General features: G+C 26.6%; 1 protein-coding gene across 1 annotated transcript in view; it reads left to right on the top strand.

Moving 5' to 3' along the window:
- LOC111639549 (DNA (cytosine-5)-methyltransferase 1-like) overlaps positions 1–23268 on the top strand; it is an 83646-nt gene that overhangs the window by 51147 nt on the left and 9231 nt on the right. The window contains exons 15-37 of the mRNA XM_023385436.1: positions 935–988; positions 1709–1792; positions 1880–2004; positions 2073–2178; positions 4304–4357; positions 5078–5161; positions 5249–5373; positions 5442–5547; positions 7065–7174; positions 7255–7366; positions 10213–10395; positions 12052–12224; positions 12708–12781; positions 14329–14447; positions 14573–14644; positions 15417–15540; positions 17620–17771; positions 17858–17989; positions 18064–18266; positions 20808–20919; positions 21074–21223; positions 21306–21472; positions 21559–21799. Of these exons, the coding sequence (XP_023241204.1) occupies positions 935–988; positions 1709–1792; positions 1880–2004; positions 2073–2178; positions 4304–4357; positions 5078–5161; positions 5249–5373; positions 5442–5547; positions 7065–7174; positions 7255–7366; positions 10213–10395; positions 12052–12224; positions 12708–12781; positions 14329–14447; positions 14573–14644; positions 15417–15540; positions 17620–17771; positions 17858–17989; positions 18064–18266; positions 20808–20919; positions 21074–21223; positions 21306–21472; positions 21559–21799 (2862 nt within the window). The remainder of the gene's footprint in view (positions 1–934; positions 989–1708; positions 1793–1879; positions 2005–2072; positions 2179–4303; positions 4358–5077; positions 5162–5248; positions 5374–5441; positions 5548–7064; positions 7175–7254; positions 7367–10212; positions 10396–12051; positions 12225–12707; positions 12782–14328; positions 14448–14572; positions 14645–15416; positions 15541–17619; positions 17772–17857; positions 17990–18063; positions 18267–20807; positions 20920–21073; positions 21224–21305; positions 21473–21558; positions 21800–23268) is intronic.

Here is a 23268-nt window from a genome sequence, read left to right on the forward strand (position 1 = left end):
TAGAGATTCTGAAGGGTTGCCTTCGGCCTGGAAATACTTTATCAAACGATTGGACAAATCTTAATTTATTGCGGCGATTTTAATATTTTTTCGCATAAAGTGCATTTCACTGAATTTCTATATAACGTTTTAATATTTAGTTAACCTATGCTTATTTTTTCGTATACATTTTTTGTTATTTGTAACAATAATTTTTATTTATTTTATTAGTCTGTATACATTTATATATATATTTCGCTCGTTATTTTATTTTATTTGTATTTAAATTTTTGTTCTATTTTATTTATATTCGAATGTTCTTAGCCTGACGATGGCCAACTGATTTGGCTGAAAACGTTAGCTTTACATTAAAATTTTTTTTTTTTTTTTTTTAGTTTTGTGTTGCTTTTCATTTGCCTTTTTGCAATTCATGATTAATAAAAATAATAACATTTTACTTAAAATTTAAAACCAGGAGAAATTTAACAAAGTTATAAACCGTGGCACCTCAAACGTCTAGTCTGGTCTAGTACACCGATAGTGCTACTTGTTTATAGATGGCTTGTATAATTGAATTAAGTTGTATACCAAACAAAAGGTGTATACCAAGCAAAATTTGTTTTGTCCAAACAGGACGTATTCTAAAGCAGACATATACCGAAGTACCACTGTATTTGATATTATTTGCTAATCAAAATATAAATTAAAATTTTTTCATCAAAAGTGGATTCACTTGTACCAATTAATACATTTCACTTGCCTTTTCTAGACAATAAAACAATAATCTGTTTCTTTTTTTTAATAGCAATATACTAATTTTCAATTTACTTTTTATTTTTTTCCATTTTTGTTATATGTTTTAAATGATTATTTAGGTTGTAATATTAAAGCTAGTTGCAATAAATTAAATAATAAGTTGTAATATCAAGTGGTGATAAATCATTATTTCTTATAGAAAGCTGAGTTAACCTGTCTGACCCATAAAAAGAAACAGTATAAAAAGCAAAAGGTATGTAATCCATTGTTTAACAATGATTTTAATGTTATTATTATTATTATACAGGTTTCTTCAAAAAAATGTTAACACTAATATGAAAATAATTTGTTATGCCAGATTTGTAGTGGTAGGCAGGGCTATGGTTAGAGCAATTGGCACCAGGGACAAACTTAAATATGGCACCTTTTGAATAAGTCTTTTATTAGTTTTTTAGATTTAAAAATCATTTAAAGAAAACACTTTTTATTAATATAATGCATATCATATTTCAAAATATACTTGTATGTAGAGTTATTTTAAGAATTTATTAGTTTATCCATGTAACAATTTTGGAATTTTGGCACCCCATTATCTTGGCTCCCTGGACATATGCTCCTCTGCCTTTTCAGAGTTCTACTGGCAGGTTGTTTACATACTTCTTCATGTGCAAGTCACAACCCATTTCTGAAATTCTCAGAAATATGACTTTACTTTTACTGCTGGAGTGATTGCACATCTTCTCCTAAATGAAGAGGGTGTACAATCAATTTCTAGTGTTAACATTACCACCTTGTATAATTAAAAACATGAATAAGTGTTAAAATTAAGTAACTTCAATTCTTAATAATTGACTTAAGCTTTAATTTAAAAATGAAGAATCTTTTACTGATAAAGTACTTTTAAGTTACATTAAAAAGTATGTTTTTATTCATTTCAAAAATTTTATTAAATTTTATTTGTTTATTTTGATAGACTGCCCTTGCTTGGATTGGAAAACCAATAAAAATAAAACAAACTAAAAAATTTTATTCATCTGTTAAAATTAATGACGAAATTGTATGTTGTTTATTGTATTGATTTTTCTTTATTTTATTGAAATTATGTTAATAAAGAAATAATTTTATTAATAAATTAAAATTTTAGGTTAATTGTGGTGATTGTGTACTTGTTGCACCTGTAGATCCAACAATTCCATTATATGTTGCTCGTGTTGTATATATGTGGGAAAATGGAAATGGTGATATGATGTTTCATGCTCATTGGTTTTGGTAAGAATTATCTTTATTTTATTGACAATGATTAAATGGTTATGTTAATTTGTCTATTGTTTATTTAGCCGAGGCTCAGATACAGTTTTGGGTGAAACTTCCGATCCCTTGGAAGTATTTGTTATATGTGAATGTGATGATTCTCATTTATCTTCAGTAGTGAGCAAATGCAAGGTATTAACTTTACTGAATAGGAATATCTATTATAAATGTTAAAAAGAAATTATGCTTTAATCAGATGTTATTCAAATGCATTTAAAGCTGTAATTGCTTAAATTGTTTCATTAACTGTGTTATGATGCAACAAGTGTTCTGTGTTTTTGTTAATTCACTATTGTTTTTAATTACACAAATTATTTTTTTTGTGTAATTTACATGTATGTAATGCCTGTTATTTTACATTTAATTTTTATTAGATTCTAGGCATTAATTTTTTTTCCATGTAAAAGATTGACTATTTGAAATCCATTGGCAATTATCTTCATTATGAAATTATCATGTCTATGATGAAAATTAGTCCTTTTAGTAATTACTTTTTTCTAGTAATTATTAGTTACTAATTAATTTTTAAAATTCTATTAGTTCTATTTTATTTTTTTAGTTTAAATGAGACAATTTTATAAGAAACAATTCTTTTGATATTTTACTGTTATGAGCATATATTACTTGCACTGTTGTGTTCAGATATGCAAAATGGATACTATTAGTTGAAAAATGGTAAACTGTACCATTTGCACTATCACCATTGGTAGAATGTAGAGGAAAGAACATGGTGTTACATTTCAAAGAAGCTCAACAGGTAACTGGAGTATAATTGTAGAGCAGGGTCTCCAACCTTTCTTTGAGAAGGATTATGTGAGCTATAAATGATAAGTCTGGGATTCCAGATATGAAAGGCTATGGTATTAATAAACAACTCAGATCATCCAATTAGTTCTTGGGCATTCTATTAATATACTTCTCATTGCATCATCATATTTAAAAATTTCCAATTCTATATTTTTGCCTTATTCAACTGTCTAATAACTTTGTTTTCATTTTTTAGAGAATTATTAGACAGTTGAATTACTTTATGACAACATTAATTCTACTAAAAATCAAATAATTCTGTAAATATGAAAGCATTAAAATTACAAATAAAAAATATATCTAGCATTTTACCGTTTAAAAGTATTCTGTTATTATGGAACAATTTCTAAATTCTAAATACTACTATTAAAATACAGTGGAACCTCGGTATACGACCTTAATTCATTCCTGATGTTTGGACTTATATCAAATAGGACGTATACCAAACCAACCTTTCCCATAAGAAGTAATGTAAAAATGATTAATCCATTTTCATGTAAAAAAAAAGTGGCTGGCTTTAAACACCTCATTTTCCTGGCTAGTTCTTGCTTGATTTTTCATGAGATCAGCATGTGTCTTTTTAGCTTTCTCACAAATAATTGCTTCTGATACGATGTCGCCAGCACACTGTTTTTCAGTTATCCAAAGCAAAAGCAATTTCTCAACATGATCTAATCTCTTTAATCTCTGTTTAGAAATTGATTTAACTCCTTTTGCAACATTAGCAGATTTAATAATGTCTTTATTTTTCACAATTGTCAATATTGTCGTTCTCGGAATACAGTATGCAACAGTTAAATCTCGAACATGCATACCACCTTCATATTTCTCAACAATCTCTTTTTTCAGGTCCATTGTGATTCTAGTCATTTTTTTTTTTTTTTTTTTAGTTTTGTGTTGCTTTTCATTTGCCTTTTTGCAATTCATGATTAATAAAAATAATAACATTTTACTTAAAATTTAAAACCAGGAGAAATTTAACAAAGTTATAAACCGTGGCACCTCAAACGTCTAGTCTGGTCTAGTACACCGATAGTGCTACTTGTTTATAGATGGCTTGTATAATTGAATTAAGTTGTATACCAAACAAAAGGTGTATACCAAGCAAAATTTGTTTTGTCCAAACAGGACGTATTCTAAAGCAGACATATACCGAAGTACCACTGTATTTGATATTATTTGCTAATCAAAATATAAATTAAAATTTTTTCATCAAAAGTGGATTCACTTGTACCAATTAATACATTTCACTTGCCTTTTCTAGACAATAAAACAATAATCTGTTTCTTTTTTTTAATAGCAATATACTAATTTTCAATTTACTTTTTATTTTTTTCCATTTTTGTTATATGTTTTAAATGATTATTTAGGTTGTAATATTAAAGCTAGTTGCAATAAATTAAATAATAAGTTGTAATATCAAGTGGTGATAAATCATTATTTCTTATAGAAAGCTGAGTTAACCTGTCTGACCCATAAAAAGAAACAGTATAAAAAGCAAAAGGTATGTAATCCATTGTTTAACAATGATTTTAATGTTATTATTATTATTATACAGGTTTCTTCAAAAAAATGTTAACACTAATATGAAAATAATTTGTTATGCCAGATTTGTAGTGGTAGGCAGGGCTATGGTTAGAGCAATTGGCACCAGGGACAAACTTAAATATGGCACCTTTTGAATAAGTCTTTTATTAGTTTTTTAGATTTAAAAATCATTTAAAGAAAACACTTTTTATTAATATAATGCATATCATATTTCAAAATATACTTGTATGTAGAGTTATTTTAAGAATTTATTAGTTTATCCATGTAACAATTTTGGAATTTTGGCACCCCATTATCTTGGCTCCCTGGACATATGCTCCTCTGCCTTTTCAGAGTTCTACTGGCAGGTTGTTTACATACTTCTTCATGTGCAAGTCACAACCCATTTCTGAAATTCTCAGAAATATGACTTTACTTTTACTGCTGGAGTGATTGCACATCTTCTCCTAAATGAAGAGGGTGTACAATCAATTTCTAGTGTTAACATTACCACCTTGTATAATTAAAAACATGAATAAGTGTTAAAATTAAGTAACTTCAATTCTTAATAATTGACTTAAGCTTTAATTTAAAAATGAAGAATCTTTTACTGATAAAGTACTTTTAAGTTACATTAAAAAGTATGTTTTTATTCATTTCAAAAATTTTATTAAATTTTATTTGTTTATTTTGATAGACTGCCCTTGCTTGGATTGGAAAACCAATAAAAATAAAACAAACTAAAAAATTTTATTCATCTGTTAAAATTAATGACGAAATTGTATGTTGTTTATTGTATTGATTTTTCTTTATTTTATTGAAATTATGTTAATAAAGAAATAATTTTATTAATAAATTAAAATTTTAGGTTAATTGTGGTGATTGTGTACTTGTTGCACCTGTAGATCCAACAATTCCATTATATGTTGCTCGTGTTGTATATATGTGGGAAAATGGAAATGGTGATATGATGTTTCATGCTCATTGGTTTTGGTAAGAATTATCTTTATTTTATTGACAATGATTAAATGGTTATGTTAATTTGTCTATTGTTTATTTAGCCGAGGCTCAGATACAGTTTTGGGTGAAACTTCCGATCCCTTGGAAGTATTTGTTATATGTGAATGTGATGATTCTCATTTATCTTCAGTAGTGAGCAAATGCAAGGTATTAACTTTACTGAATAGGAATATCTATTATAAATGTTAAAAAGAAATTATGCTTTAATCAGATGTTATTCAAATGCATTTAAAGCTGTAATTGCTTAAATTGTTTCATTAACTGTGTTATGATGCAACAAGTGTTCTGTGTTTTTGTTAATTCACTATTGTTTTTAATTACACAAATTATTTTTTTTGTGTAATTTACATGTATGTAATGCCTGTTATTTTACATTTAATTTTTATTAGATTCTAGGCATTAATTTTTTTTCCATGTAAAAGATTGACTATTTGAAATCCATTGGCAATTATCTTCATTATGAAATTATCATGTCTATGATGAAAATTAGTCCTTTTAGTAATTACTTTTTTCTAGTAATTATTAGTTACTAATTAATTTTTAAAATTCTATTAGTTCTATTTTATTTTTTTAGTTTAAATGAGACAATTTTATAAGAAACAATTCTTTTGATATTTTACTGTTATGAGCATATATTACTTGCACTGTTGTGTTCAGATATGCAAAATGGATACTATTAGTTGAAAAATGGTAAACTGTACCATTTGCACTATCACCATTGGTAGAATGTAGAGGAAAGAACATGGTGTTACATTTCAAAGAAGCTCAACAGGTAACTGGAGTATAATTGTAGAGCAGGGTCTCCAACCTTTCTTTGAGAAGGATTATGTGAGCTATAAATGATAAGTCTGGGATTCCAGATATGAAAGATATACTTAAAGATTAAGATTTTTTATTTCTGAATAATAGATATAAATCAATGTGAAATTTGCAACTGCTTTTTTGAAAGAATGTCATCAAAAATAACTTGACCTGACCTAACCTAACCTAGGGGATAAATTTTGTGGAACCCAATATAAAAGTTTCTTTTAGATAGTCATTGAAGAGTGATGTTTGATATTTTGATTTTATATATTTCAGTTATAAAAAGGTTTGTTCACAAAGGTATATAGAAGTAAAAATAGAAAGTATTCTCTGTGCAGACTTTTTAATACTTTAAAAAAAATTCTTTTCTTCCATTGATTTGTAAAAATTTAACAAAATCCCTTCTTTAAATAGCTTTTTATAAAAATCATTTGCATCACAGTCTATCAATTATAGCTGACTTTTCAAAATTTTGTGTTTGAACTTGTTCAAATAATGATAAAATATGTCGATGAAAACAAGCTATGAAGACTGGATAAATATCCTTCAGGAATCATAATTGGCCTATATGCTGTAGATGGAAACATCTAGTGTAGAGAATCATGCACTGGCTTAATTAGTATTTTTAATTACAAGGTATGTGAACAAGGTTTCAATATTTTGATTTTGATTGAAAATAACTCCTCAATGGACTGGCCAGTTATAATCAACTTGTTGGCTTCTTAGACATGTTTAACAAATACATAAATGCATGTGTTAAAACATTATATTTTTAGTTATAGTTATTAATCTTAAGATAGTTTGCAATAAATATTCATTATTCTGATTTTAATGCAGAGAAAAATTATTATTACATTTAGGTAATTTATAAAATGCCTGATAAAAACTGGTTTTTAAATGGTGGAAATGAAGAAATAAATACTGATTTATGTAATAGTGAAGATGAGAAAACATTCTTTTATCAAAAATGGTATAAAATTTTGAAAATTTTTTATAACTTTGTAGTAATTTATCATGAATAATTTTAATAAAAGTTAATAACTTTTTTAGGTATGATTCACAGACAAGTAGATTTATTGATCCTCCTGATCTTGAAGTGTATAAGAATGATGATGTTATTCAATCATGCATTAGCTGCAATAAATTACAAGAATGGCATGAGGTATATCTTTCTTAATGCAATAATTACTTTATTTTATGATAGAAAATTTTAAAAAATTAATAATAATATACAACATATATTATGTTATGAAATAGGTTTAATTTGTTAATCAGTTTATTGATGATTAATTAAAGGTATATGACAGGTGTGGCAAACATATGGCACTCATGCCGAAAGTGGCACATAACAAAAAATCATCTACCATGTAACATATTATACAATTTCTGTTTATCATTTTTCAACCAGTTTTTTTACATTTATTCTAATTAAAGCATATTCATTTAATTTCTTTAAATATCATTATTTGAAGTCTAAAACTTTGGCACACATATACATCTTTAAAGCTAAGTATTCTTACTATATGGCACACAAGCTCAAAAAGGTTTGCCATCACTGGTATATGACATTTATGTACAATATATTACACTTGTATAAAGCTGGATTTCAACTCATAAGTGGAATAAAGCACTTTAATCAGTATACTGATTTAGTTGTTATTTTGGAAATTTTTTAATCTTATGAAAACTGATTTAGATAATGAATTATAATATAAATAAATACTTTGCAAGAAAGAATAATAAAGTTGATAATTTATTAAAATTGAAATTACTCATTTAGTATCATTAAATTTTTTAAGTGCTTAATCTAGTAAATTTTTTTTTTGCATATAAATATTAGGCATTCTTGCAAAAGTAATTTGAGATATTTTATTAATTTCTGATAATTATAATATATGTTATCTTTTAATTTTTTATATAATTTAAAGATAATATATGTTATCTTTAAATTATATTATGCAACTTTTGTTTTCTATATTTTAATGGTAACACTACCCAACAAAAAATTTCTTTTTACACTTCCAGCATTAAAATTGTGATTTCCATAAAAAAATCTTCCTGATTTCAAAAATCGTCATCAAATTTTTCTATCATGCAAGGATCAAAAGAGATAGACAAATCTTTGTATAATGATACATATATAGATTAGCATTTGAATATAGCACATGTACCTGTAAAAATCATTTTTACAGGATTTTGTTTTGTTATTTATGCCATTTTGAACATTGGTAGATATATCAGAATGGAAATCCACATTTTTACATGAAATCTGGACCATGTTTTAATCCTGCATGATATCAAAAGCCTTGCACTATAAGCAACTGTTCTACAAGCTGAATTTGATTTTTACTCATATTAATATTAATATTAATATATATATATATATACACCTAAGCTTTATAACAATCAGTAAAATTAACAAAATAAAAAATGTATTACTAGTATTTTTTGTTGTTAACAAATCAGTGATTCTTACTTTAGCCAACTAAACTAACTACACCTGGCATTTCAATTAGCAAAAATTACTGTAGTTTATCCAATTATGGTTGCTGTAGATTCTTACTAAATTCTGAAGATAAATTTAATTTATCAAGTGTGAATAAAATTTATTCAAATGTCATCTGTCACAAGGATTTCAACAAATTTTTCCCAAATTTAACAGTGAAGTTCAGATCTAGTTTTGGAATGCAGAGTATCAGTTTCAAATTTCAACTGCTTGTTTTACTTCACTGAAAGTGCTTCATTGGTATTTCTGATATTGGTGGTGTTACATCATGCATCTCATGTTGGTAAATGCACAGATACCTGATATAGTAAGGATTTTAATATCTGAAAATGGCGACATGATGTGACATTTTCTTGCTGATTTTTTAAATGTATGCATCAAAATTAATAAGAAGCCATGTTTATTTCCCCAGAGGTAAAAATCATGTTGTGTAGTGTAATTAATTATATGTTCACTAGTAACTGTGGCTGATTGATATTGAGGATTATCATAAAAGATGGACTAGAAAGTTTATGTATTACAGTGAAACCTTGATCCATCATTCTCAGCATAATGATTTTTCAGAAATGTTCAGTTTTTATAATCTCTGAAAAAATCATATTTAAACAATGAATTTATTAGTCAAAAGTTTCAGTTTTGAAAAATGTTAATCCCAGACTGATTGTTTTAAAGAAAAGGCAACATCACATACACAAATATTAGTATATATAAGTAGTAATAACAGCAGTTAATATTTTTGGAGCCTTGTGTAGCAATTATAGTTTAGACTGTGTAATCTTACACACCATCATGACTGTTAGGTATGATAGTGTGTAAGACGGTGTCTATCAGATGGTTATGATGATGATGATGATGATGATGATGAAGCTGAGCTTCAACTAATATAAAGTTTTACCAAAGCATTTTATGCATTTGAGCCTTATGAGAGTTTTTTGTATGCTCACAACATTATCAAAAGAGATTAAGCAAAGCAAACATTAAAAGTTTATTTGTTTAGTTTGAAAAGTAAAAGCACTACTAAACAAATGATGATTTATAACTTTTTAAAAAGAAGTAATGCAGATTGAACTTGACAATGGGAAAAAAAACATTGGTGTATGTTTTTTGATTGAGCAGATATAAACAGATAATACAGGCATCTGTCACCTTCCCAAATTCAGGTTTTTAGGTTTCTTGAAGAAAATTATGAATTCAGTTTCCACCATATTTCTAAATAACTAATATTTGGTTTTAGTACAGCCTCCTCTCAAATATACATATAAACTTTTTATTTCTTTTTTAATTATTAATTTTAAAATTTTATTTTTATTTTCTTATGAATTCTTCTATTAAATTATATTTATGAATATTTAGATTAAAAAATTAATTTAATGTTATGACATTTAAGACCTCAAAGAAACTTTTATCAATAATTTCCTTTGTGTCTTAATAACTTTTTTTTACCTTCTTACATACATTGCCTTGTTTATAAAATTTATATGATTATGTTTTGTTTTGAGTAGATAAATATCCAGCAAGTGGGTGAATTAATAGAAAAAACTGATGAAAAAGCTTATTATCAATCAGCAAAATGGAATGGCCAAGAATATTTCATTGGTGATTGTGTGTATCTTTCACCAGAAGCATTTAGTTTTTCCAAAATGACTATAACTTCTCCTAAAAAACAACAGAATAAAAAAGATTCTGTAAGTAGACTTTTATCATAAATTTACTTTAATTAAAGCAATTTTTTGAATATAAATGTATCAATATACTAAAAAAAAAAATTCATATCTAATTGAAACAGATTTAATGCAGCTTAAATTATGCTAATTTTTTTTTCAAATTATATCAATTTTGTAAGCCTGTTGTCTTGTAAGTATATAAAATTGGCCTATAAGAATAACATACAGTAGAGCAAGGGTGGGCAACCTTTTTTATAACATGGGCCAGAATAAATTTTACGTTTTTTCCGCGGGCCATAGTAGTTAATTGACACCTTGTGACCTGTAAATTTTTAGTCTGAAAATATGAAATAAATAAATAAAAAGAAATTAATTACTACAGTCGACCCCCTATAACACTGTTGATTATTCCGTTTTATATGAATTCCATGTTGTATGAGTCACTTAGATTTTACAAATGCGTGTGCCGGGCTGTGAACGGCTCACCTATTTGTAAAATCTAGATGACTTTAAACACAATAAAAACAGCACTATGTAGTTGGATACGACAAACATTATATTTTCTAATTGCATAGCTTTTGCACATAGATTTTCTTGATGGATGACGCGATGAGATATAAATAATTTAGAAAAATTCTGTTTTCCCATTTTTTGTTTGAATAAGGAAATGACTCCCTTATTTTTTCCTGTCATTGCTGTTACAACACTTCAGAAAATAATATTCAATTTAAACTAGACGAATTACATCGAAAAATATTTATTTATAATTTCTTCTAAACATCTCGCGGGCCGGATAGAAACTTTTCGCGGGTCGTAGATGGCCCGCGGGCCGGGGGTTACCCACCGTTGCAGTAGAGCATTGATTATCCGACTCCCGATTAACTGTCACCTCAGTTAACCGACCGCGTTTTAGTCGGCAAATTCAAATGTCCGCTAGTGATGTGGCGCTACAATATTTGGCTATGTCTTGGCTACTTTAATATTATTTTTACGTGTTTTAGCTGGCAACACTGGATCGACCATGAAAGGGAGCCAGTATTTAAACGAGGCTTAATTTTCTAATTTTTAACGGTGTAATAGCGACAATTATTATTATTAAAAAAAAATTTGATAGGCTTAACATGGAGGAAAATTCAACATGAAGTAGGTTAATAGCGATATACTAATATACTAATTACATGGGATATAATAATATACTACACTAATAATGGATTTTTTCATACTTTTCGGTTATCCGACTTTTCAATTATCCAACCAACCCGTCCCCAATTGGGTCGGATAATCGATGCTCTACTGTATTTGATATCAATCTATAAGGAATCTTTTACTTTATTCATTTATTTCTAGGACGATATCATATTTTTAAATTAAAAATTAGATATAAAATAAAATAAAATTCTAAATGTACTGTAAATAAAATTTTTATGTACGTAATTATTTAGTATATTTATTCAATAAAATGTCATTTTACATTCATCTTTCTTCTGAAGAAGATAAAATTGAATATGTATTGAAAACAAATGTTTTTCTACAAAAAAAACTTGTGTTACAAATTATGATATTGGTTTTCAGATGTTAAAATTGAGAAAAAAAATAGGCCAATTTGAGGAAGACTAATTGAAAGTATTAATTATAACAATTTTGAAAATGATTATAATGGAATATTTAATTAATTAGATTGATGAAGATTTATATCCAGAATTTTATCGAAAATCAGAATACATAAAAGGATCTAATCTGGATGCTCCAGAACCATTTCGCATTGGACGAATTGTAAACATTTATAAATTGTGCAAAGGAAAGTTAGCAGATAAATTTGACATTAAATTTAAAGTGAATAAATTTTACAGGTAATACATTTTTTATCTCATTAATGGTCTTAAAATAATTAATATTTAATATAGTGTTTAATGCTAAAAATGATCAAATTTAGATAATACTATAATAATATAAATTAATTATGAATATCAAAATTTATTTTTAAAATGGTATAACTTAATAAATGTATATATTTTCTTATTGACTGTAAAAGTTCCATATTGATTAGTTTAATATATATGTAAATGGCATAACTGAAATTGTAATCTATAACTCACTAGATTTTCATAAACTTTGTCCAGCATTCTTTTTGTTTAAAATATTATTATTTATCTGAATATCCCATGATTATATTAGTATTATAGTAAATTGAAACATCAAGCATTGAATTATTTTAGAAATTAGACTTGAAAAAATATGGAATTATATCATTAAATTATTATTTTTTTATTTGATAGCATAACTTCTTACTTTTAAAGTTATTCATTTTTTCATTAATGATTTCTTACGTCTAGACCAGAAAACACCCATAGACAGAGGAAAGCAAATTATCATTTAGATTTAAATCTCTTATATTACAGTGAAGAAGGTAATTTTTTTTTAATTTAAAGAATAAAATAAGTCAGTTTTATATTAATTTATTTTAAAAGAAAGCATTTATTATATTTTAATGTATTTGCACCATACTTACTAAATATTATTTCAACAGAACTTATCTCCATCATTCCTAATAGTCAAGCTATATTAGAAGTACTTGACTTTTATTGGTTTAATTTAAGTTTGTTCAGGAATATTTTATCTATTTGATTGGCTACTAAAATTATAGTTAAAATTTATTCTTATAATCTGTTTAGGGAGCAAATGTTTTAAAATAAAAAAGATTAAAGTGCTTTTTATAACTAAATGAATAATACATTNACACCTACAGACAGAGGAAAGCAAATTATCATTTAGATTTAAATTTCTTATATTACAGTGAAAAAGGTAATTATTTTTTAAATCTAAAAAATCATCGAAAAGCAAGAAAAATAATAATAGCTGTAATTATGAAATATAACTTCTACAATTGGCAGACTATAGACCACGTGCCATAAAACTCTGATTCTTATTGCTATTTGTTGATGCCTATTGTTTTTATAGTAATATACACGCAGATAGAGAATTATTACGTACCACTTTGGAAAGTGTTGGGCAAAACGAACGTTAATCATGTTTCTGTGGACTTTTCAAATTTTTCTAAACTTAGTTGTTATTTTCCTCGTGTTGATTTGTACAGTAGTAAAAAAATGGAGAAACANAACACCTACAAACAGAGAAAAGCAAATTATCATTTAAATTTAAATCTCTTATATTACAATGAAGAAGGTAATTATTTTTAAAATCTAAAAAATCATCAAAAACCGAGAAAAATAATAGTAGCTATAATTATGAAATTTAACTTCTACAATTGGCAGACTATAGATCACGTGCCATAAAACTCTGATCCTTATTGCTATTTGTTGATGCCTATTGTTTTTATAGTAATATACACGCAGATAGAGAATTATTTCGTACCACTTTGGAAAGTGCTGGGCAAAACGAACGTTAATCATGTTTCTGTGGACTTTTCAAATTTTTTTAAACTTAGTTGTTATTTTCCTCGTGTTGATTTGTACAGTAGTAAAAAAATGNAAATTTATTGAAAGCACTCTTACAAAATGAATTTTTACACTAACTATAATAGCATACTCAATTATTTTGTGTGGCTTTAACCAATTATTAAAATGTCTAATATTTTCTAGAATCAAAAAGAGCTAATTTATTCACTCAACTGAATCATTGAAATAAAATTTTTTTTATGAAGCATAACAAAATTTTTCTGCTTTGTGAATCAAAGAACTTTCAATAAGAAAAATATTGTTAATTTGTATACTTTATATAATTTTATATATTGCTTCAATCACTTTAGTTTTAAAGTATAAAAATTTCTTTAAAAGTCAAAAAAAAAAGAAAAAAGAAAAGCTTTTCCCAATAAATATATTTTGTGACTATTTTAAATTACCAATTTACTATATTTTGTTATATATTTTTTATTGTAGATGTTATATGAATAGTATTAATGCAGATTAAAAATTAACAAATGTTATTTTTAAACAGAGGTAGTTGTGGATTTTTCTCTTATCCAAGGTAAATGTTATGTTGTATATAGTGGAAATCTTCAAGAATCAGTTGAAGAATATACATCGAAAGGACCAAATAGATTTTACTTTAACGAGGTTGGTTTTCTTGTAATACAGCAAAAATTTAATATTCTTCAAAAACTGTTTTATTTAGTTATTGGTCTGTTGTAATATAAATATTAATTAACGATATATTAATATTAGTATTTAATATTTAATAGGCTTATGACAAAAATGCTAGAACTTTTGATGATCCACCTGCGAAAGCACAAGCAATTGGAAACAAAGGAAAAGTAAATACAAAATTTATTTGAATTTATTCACAGAATAATTGAATAAGTTTCTTTTTCTTTTCTTTTATAACAAAAATAAATAATTATAGTAAGACAAACTATGAAGATGTCTGTCTTATTATAATTATTGTTTTATATTTATTGTTACAATTATAATCATGTTTAAGTCAACAATTTTAGTAGATTTTTTGTGAACAAAAATCTTCTAAAATTGTTCACATAATTAAACGTGATACTGATCTTTTACATAAATGTTAATCAATAACTTGATAATATGAACTCGCATTAAAAATTTAAAAAGAAAATACAGTATATCATTCATTAAATAAGCAAACATAGTTTATTCAAATATCAAATTATTTTAATTATGAAATAAATTTTGCAAACTTATGACACCATTATACTTTCATATAATTTTCATTGATTAAATTTTTTGCATCTTAAAACTATTAAATCTAAATCTATAGCATTAAATCAGTTATATATTATGAAGTATTAAGTTTAATCTTAATGTAAATATGAGGAATTTTTATTAATACAATAAGTGCTTGTTTTCTGTGTAATATCTGATTAATCTATTTTAGAGTATTTATTTATAGTATTTTATGAACTATTAGATTACTTCATGTAATGTAAAATTTAATTTTAGTGAATTTGAAATAAAAATATTTATTTTTCCTTTATTTTTAAGTAAGTAGTTGTTTTATGTATTAAAAGATTTGTGAATAATATTTTATCCTATCTTACTATTTAAATATTTTTGTTATTTTAGGGGAAAGGTAAAGGTAAAGGGAAATCTCAAAACAAAACAGACAACTCAGCTGATATCAAAATGGAATATTTTTCTACTGTTTCTTCAAAACTAAGAACATTAGATGTATTTGCTGGTTGTGGAGGTCAGGTTTTAAATCTTTTTAAAAATATACAATATAAATCTTTACCAATTTAATTTTTTAAACTTCTGAATTTTCATACTGAATAAAAATTCTGATTGCTTATTGATATTTCAATCACCTGTTAAAAATATAAAAATAAAAAAAAATACAAACTATTTTGTAAATATAAAATTTTTCTGTTTGTTCATATTTATTTGCTTAAATATAGTAGAGTCTTGATTATCTAAGGTAATGTGGACCAATGATACCTCAGATAATCAAAATCGTGGAAAATATAAGATGAAAAAGTGTTTGGTAAATTATTAAATAAACTGGACTTGAATGCATTAATGTGTATGATATTCTCTATTTTTTGATCAGATGTATTTACTGAACATAATGACTTTTAAATTATGCAATAAAAACACTTTTTATTTACAGTTGTATTTATAAAAGCAATTGTAAACATATGACTATAATTAAAATTTTTCTAATTTTTTAAAAATTTATATTGTCTGAAAGGTCATCAGAGTAAACTGGTTTTAAAAACTTCAACAGTACATTTTGAATACTGCATAGCTTAGTCAAGATTCATAAAGTGAACTGTTCTGCACCATGTTTTCTTGTCTTTGTTGATAAAAGACTATAATCCCATAATTTACCATGGATACTGCCAAACCTCAAATAAGGGAGCTATGGTTAATCAGGACTCTTCTATATTAATTTTATTAAAATTAGTATGTGATTAAACAACAGTAATAATTTAACAAACACAGTATATGGTTTTTAATGTCAAAGTTTAAATATTATAAAGAATTTGAGTAGAACTTTATTATAAGTTATGTTTTTATAAATTCCAAATTCTTTTAAAAACTTTAAAACTATAAGAAACTGGTAAGATTAAAATCATTGTTGAGTTGAAATTATGAGATACATAATGAAATAATTTCATTACATATTTTTAAAACTTGTTCTTAGATTCAAAAATTTCTTACTTGTTATTTTTAAATTTTTATATTTGAATCTGAAGATGGAGTAGAAAAACTCAAAAAAGTTTAATACAGAAATATGTAGGCTGTTTTTTTTTTTCAACCTCCGATGGTTCATAAAAAAAAAAAGACAAGTGTAAATAACAGAGTGAATTTATTACCAAAAGTTATGTACAAGCATGGTTACTTTTTGAAATAATCACCATGAAGATTGAGGCATTTGTCATATCTGTGGATGAGGTTTGCAATCGCCTTGTTATAGAATGTTGCTGCCAATGACTTGAGATGGGCACTACTATTGTTTTGAAGATCGTCATTAGTCTTGAACCTCTGCCCTCCTAGCCACCTCTTCTGTTCAGGAAAGAGGTGGAAGTCACTCGATGCTAAATTGGTGCTTAAAGGTTTGGAAGTGTTTAAAGGTGGTGAAGATTTCCACCTTTCAGACTTCCACCCAGCTTGGAACTTTTTAATGTGTGAAGACTTTCACCTATTTTCTGAACTGGAAATGTGGCTAGCAGGGCAGAGGTTTGAGACTAATGATGATCTTCAAAACAATGTTGTTAAGGCCATCTCAATTCACTGGCGGCAACATTCTATGACGAGGGGATGGAAAAACTTGTCCACATATATGACAAATTCCTCAATCTTCACAGTGATTATGTCAAAAAGTCACCGTGTTTGTACCTAACTTTTGATAATAAATTCATTTTGTTATTTACACTTGTCTTTGTTTTATGGACCCATTAGAGCTTGGAAAAAACTGCCCTTGTAATATTTAGACTTATATATATATATATATATATATATATGTTATTTGAAAAACAATACCAAATAACAATTTCTCTTCTGGCTTCTTTAAACAGAGCCAATACATACACCTGTTTCTTTTTTATAACAGACATTTGTACAGAAATATAGAACTAATAATATAATATCCTACATTATTTTTTCATTTTTTTATTTACTTTTACTATATAACTATTATATTAAAGATGATATAATAAAAATAAAACATTTCATTATTATTTACTACAATAAACTGTAAATAAATATTTTTAACAAGTTGTTATGTCTTTCAGAATTAATGTTTTTATGTACATTTTAATTTTAGGTTTATCTGAAGGCTTCCATAAAGCTGAAATAAGTGACACATTATGGGCTATAGAAAAAGAAGAAGCTGCAGCACAAGCATTTCGATTAAATTTTCCTAACTGTACTGTTTTTACAGAAGATTGTAATGTATTACTTCGTTTAGTGATGGATGTAAATATGAATGTTTAATTTTATTTTAATTCATTACATTTTAAAAGAAAATTATATATAATATTTAAAAATTTATCATGAAATAGGGTAACAAAGCAAATGATAAAGGACAAATTTTACCTCAAAAGGGGGATGTTGAATTACTGTGTGGAGGACCTCCATGTCAAGGTTTTAGTGGAATGAATAGATTCAATTCTAGACAATATTCATTGTTTAAGGTAAATAATGTTTATTTTTGTAATTATTGATTGAATGTTGAGTTTTGAATAAATTTTTATTTATTTTAATTTAGAATTCTTTAATTGTTTCCTACTTGAGTTATTGTGATTATTATCGACCAAGGTTCTTTCTTCTTGAAAATGTTAGAAATTTTGTTTCATTTAAACGTAGTATGGTATTAAAATTAACATTGAGATGTTTGATAAGAATGGGATATCAGTGCACATTTGGAGTATTGCAAGCAGGTAATTACGGAGTGCCACAGACCCGTCGAAGGTATGTAAAAACATTAAATATCCTTTTATTAAATATAATTACTAAATACATGGGTTTTATTTGTATATAGAAAACAATTGTTTATTTTTTAACTTTGAACTTAAACTAATGGATGAATAATTTAAAGAAAAAAGAAAGAAAAACAAAAGACTAGATAAACAAAACTATTATACTAGTCATTTTTTCTTTAAAACAGATAGAAGAGCAAATATTAAAAGTACAGATGACTTTTTCCCCCACAGTTTTCTAAATTTTAAATAAAACAATGTTTTTTAAAAGTAAAATTAAGATTTATGTATGTTTAAACTTCACAAACTCAAAATAAATGTTAAATTAGAGTAAAAGTGTCTTCACAATTTTTTCCCCTTCAGAATTGGATAATATAGTGTGAAGAAGGCTACAATGAATTTGACCTTTAATTTGAGACTCATCCACCTCAGTATGCAAAAAGAAATGTTAAAAATTCCTCTGAAGACAGCATAATTATAAAAATTATATTAATTGAAACGATAGGAATAATGAAGATGGACTGATTACTACACCTTTAACTGTGGAATTTTAGAAGGCATTAACATTTTTAATCTTGTTAATTGGTCCTTCTGAGGTATTAAAAGTTGAAAATGGAGTGCTAGTGTTTGAAGAAAGGATGAAGAAATAGATTCAGATAAAGTAAGCAAGTGGAGGAGTGAGTTATGTTAATGCAGTTGATGTGACAGAGTGAGAAGATATTGCTAGGCAGAAGGGAATCGTCCTTACTATTTTATGCATGTGTTAAAAATGGACTAGTTATATAATTTGCATATTTCTATGATTCTGGCCAGAGAGGAGTGAAGAAAGAATACTTTATATGATTTTGGTTTCCTGCCAGTCTACCTCTGTGCCAGAAATTTGTGCCTATGAAAACAAAACTATAATTAACTTCTTTTTAATGTCATCTTTGTATTTAGTGAGCATTTGATTGAGGGGATATAGAGGTGTAACTAACATTTGCCATACTGATGCCAGTCCCCTTTATGGCCAGGATGTATGCATTCATAACAGCAGGGCAAGGAACCCCTCTGACAGTATCTTTTCACTCTATCATATCAACTGCCATTGTTGTAATTGTTACTATTTTTCCACTTGCTTACTTTGTCTAACTTTATCCCTTCATCTTTCTTACTGACATCAGCATTCCACTTTTGATTTTCAACACCTGAAGATGACTCATTAACCAGGCCAAAAACATTAGAGTTCTAAAATTCTACTGTTAAAAGTGCAGTAATTAGTTCTCTAGGACTAATTTGGTGTTTTAATTATAATTTTTATTCTGAAGTTTTAATTAATTAATTGTATAGACTTTTCTACAAACAAAAGTACAGTAATCCCTCATTATATTGCTTCCCTCCAAATTTTAAAAGCACTTTAGTCAATAAATTTTAAATTACGAATTTAAAATTTATTGACTCAAGTGCTTTTAAAATTTGGGGGAAAGTGATATAATAAGAATTTCTTTTTTGCAACAAAATTTATTCCTACCATTGTCCTTGAAACTATCACTGCAGGTGAAATAATAATTTCCTCAAGATCTAAACAAGCAAAACTAGTGGACAGATCAGTTATCATTTATGTTACCTTTTGATATTAATTTAAAAGTTGTTTATTTATTGCTTTTAAGTACTGTCTCCTCATTTGCAAATTTCTGTGAATTTGAAATTTTACACCTTTATATGAATTGAGAGTATTGGATCAATTCAGGTAAAGGTGTGAAATTTAAAATTCATGGTAGGATGTAAGGAAAAGTTTTCTTTATTTTTGAAGGAAATGTGCTAAAATTTTCATACAGTAATAACATTATTTTGCTTTTTAGAGAATTTTTACTCTGCAATTTTATAAGTTTTGATGTTCTATTATATGTTCAATATAAATTACACAAATTTTTAATAAGTGATTTATCATGAAATGTATATAGTACTATATAATAAAATTACAACTGATATTTAGTTTTTATATTGACAGTATTTGTCTTTAAATGTCATCATTAAAGAAACAATAATGTTAAATGAGTATTCGTGGTATCAATGTTTACGTAAACATCATTTAATATGATATAGCCGTGAATAAAATTCAGTATTGCAAAACTAAGCTTATTTTATATCAGAAACTCTTTCTGATGAAAAAATACAGGCTAGAGATTCCATCATCACAAAATTCTTTTATTCTTGTTGAAATAACTTTGATGTTTAATGAAAGTTTTTATTTTCAATAGTGATGAAAATAAAGCAAAAGAAATTGAAAAAATATTCTTGTATTGACTTCCATGGAATCATTTGTATCATTCATGTGTGACAATAACTTAAAATTTCATTTTAACTGCACTCATGCAAAATACTACCATAGAAAAATCACATAAATTGAAGCATAACAGAACTTTTTATATTTTAATGTTTAAGAAAAGGAAAGAAAAATAATAAATTTTAATAATTTTTTCATTTTTAATTATGTAATTTTTGTAAAACATTTTTCTATAATAATTGATAAAAATATTTTCAATATTTACAGGGCTATAATTTTGGCTGCTGCTCCTGGAGAAAAGTTGCCATTATTTCCTGAACCTACTCATGTTTTTGCTCCAAGAGCATGTCAATTATCTGTTGTTGTTGATGATAAAAAGGTTAATTATTTTACACAAACCTATAATTTATAATAACACTTAAAGTGTAAATGCTTTATATCTAGATTTATTGATTTATGAATAAACTTGAAAATTATTATTTTTTTTTAAACTTTTTCTTAAAGTTATAGTAATAAAAACTTGGAATTTTCAGTTTATAACAAATGTTAAGTGGACATCATCTGCACCTTATAGAACCATCACAGTAAGAGATTCTATGTCTGATTTACCTGAAATCCGAAATGGAGCTAAAACTGAAGAAATTCCATATAATGGAGAATCAATTTCACACTTCCAAAGAATGGTATATAATTATTTTAAGTAATTTCATTTAAATTTAATATCCTTTTATATTAAATCTTTATATTAATCTTTAAATCTTTTAGTTAAGAGGAAAATATTATCAACCTGTTCTCAGAGATCACATTTGTAAAGAGATGAGTCCTTTAGTAGAAGCTCGTATGAGATATATACCATTATCTCCAGGTTCTGATTGGCGAGATCTGCCAAATATACCAGTTAGATTATCTGATGGCAGTTTTACAAAAAAATTGTTAGTATTGGCTATATTTTAAGTTTTATAATCAAATAAACACCATATTTATCTGTTATAATTATTAATATTAAATTTTATTTCAGACAATATACTCATAAAGATATAAAAAATGGTAATTCAAGTTCAGGAGCTCTAAGAGGTGTCTGTTCTTGTGCTGAAGGAAAACCTTGTGATCCATTTGATCGACAAGACAATACATTAATTCCCTGGTGTCTTCCCCATACTGGAAATCGTCATAACCATTGGGCTGGTTTGTATGGTCGGCTAGAATGGGAAGGTTTCTTTAGTACTACTGTAACAAATCCTGAGCCAATGGGAAAACAAGTAAGTAATATTTTATTGTTATACAAATAAAAGATGATCATGAGTGATTACAAATTTTATTGGCTAGAAAGTATCAGACATAGAGCAACTATAAAAATAGAAAATTTACACTCATTTTTCATGTATCCAAATTATTCATCACAAAAATATTTAATCCTTTCCTCCTTTCCATAACTGCACTAGCATTAACAACAAACATATAACCATTAATTTAACTATGAAGTAAATATTTATTAATCAAATTTTTTTGGTCTTTATAGACTTCTTCAGGAGGTATATGCTTTTATACTTTAAAAGAGCAAAGCTGCCTGTTGTTCTAAAATGGTTTATATCATAATGTACTGTACATATTATATTTTTTTATATATTTTGTTTTTTTTTCCACTTATTGCATGATATTCCATTCCATATGTAAACCCTAGCACACATGTTCTAAAAATTTTGTCTTATTCCAAAAATGGAATGTTGTAAAGCCATTTTATTTTTGGAATAAGATCGAAAATGTTTAATTAATAAATATTTACTGCATAGTTGATTGTATTGTATAATCAAATGAAAATTACATTTACTGTATCTTAGTGAGGAATGATGTCCTGTTTCTTAAGGTCACTATGCAGCTTGCTTGGCTTTCTTGCAAATAATCCTCTTAATTATTTATTAAGAAAAGCCTTTAATTATATTGCCAGTCAATTGCTTATTTAGCTACACTAGGAGGAGTTTTTCCATCTCTTCAATAACATGCTATCACCTTGAGGTCAATATTGTCACACCTTTAGCCACATTTGCTGCTTTTATTGCTTCTTTGTTCTTAAGAATGGTGCACACCATCAACTTTGACATTTTAAACATGGCTACTAGATCTACCACACGTACTGTTTTCATGCATCATGATGTGTTCCTTTTTACCTCAGTTATTGATACTACAGCCCTCCTCTTAGGCTTCATTACTTCCACACACTTCTCAGATGCCATGGTGACTAGGTATTATATATACAGTCAACCCCCCATAACACGGTAGATACGTTTTGTTCTTTATGAATCCATTTTGTACAAGTCTTTGCCAATCACAGCCCGGCATGTATGCACTTTACAGACTATGGCTGTTTGAAAGGTTTTCTTCCATAAAATTAATTGATTCCTAGACTAATTTGACTCAACATTTCCAAAATACGTATATTTTTTTGGGAATAATCCCAAAAAATGCTATAAACAAAAAATTGTAGGATTACTTACCGAGTGTGCACCGTTCGACTACGCCGTTGCTCAAAGCTTGTTTTCATTGCGGAACAGCACACGAAACGGCGGCCACGATTTCTGATAACGAATTTTTCGCAGAAAAATAACTTGACCTTTGGAGACATCATTAATATAAATAATTTTTATGGCTGTTGAATAAGAAATGTTTCTTTCACAAGAAATGTATAAAATTAGTGCTGTATTAGACTTACGGTACCTAATTTACATACTGT

Source organism: Centruroides sculpturatus, unplaced genomic scaffold (assembly GCF_000671375.1).
Source record: "Centruroides sculpturatus isolate CEXI.00-Female unplaced genomic scaffold, Cexi_2.0 scaffold1262, whole genome shotgun sequence".
Classification (NCBI taxonomy): domain Eukaryota; kingdom Metazoa; phylum Arthropoda; class Arachnida; order Scorpiones; family Buthidae; genus Centruroides; species Centruroides sculpturatus.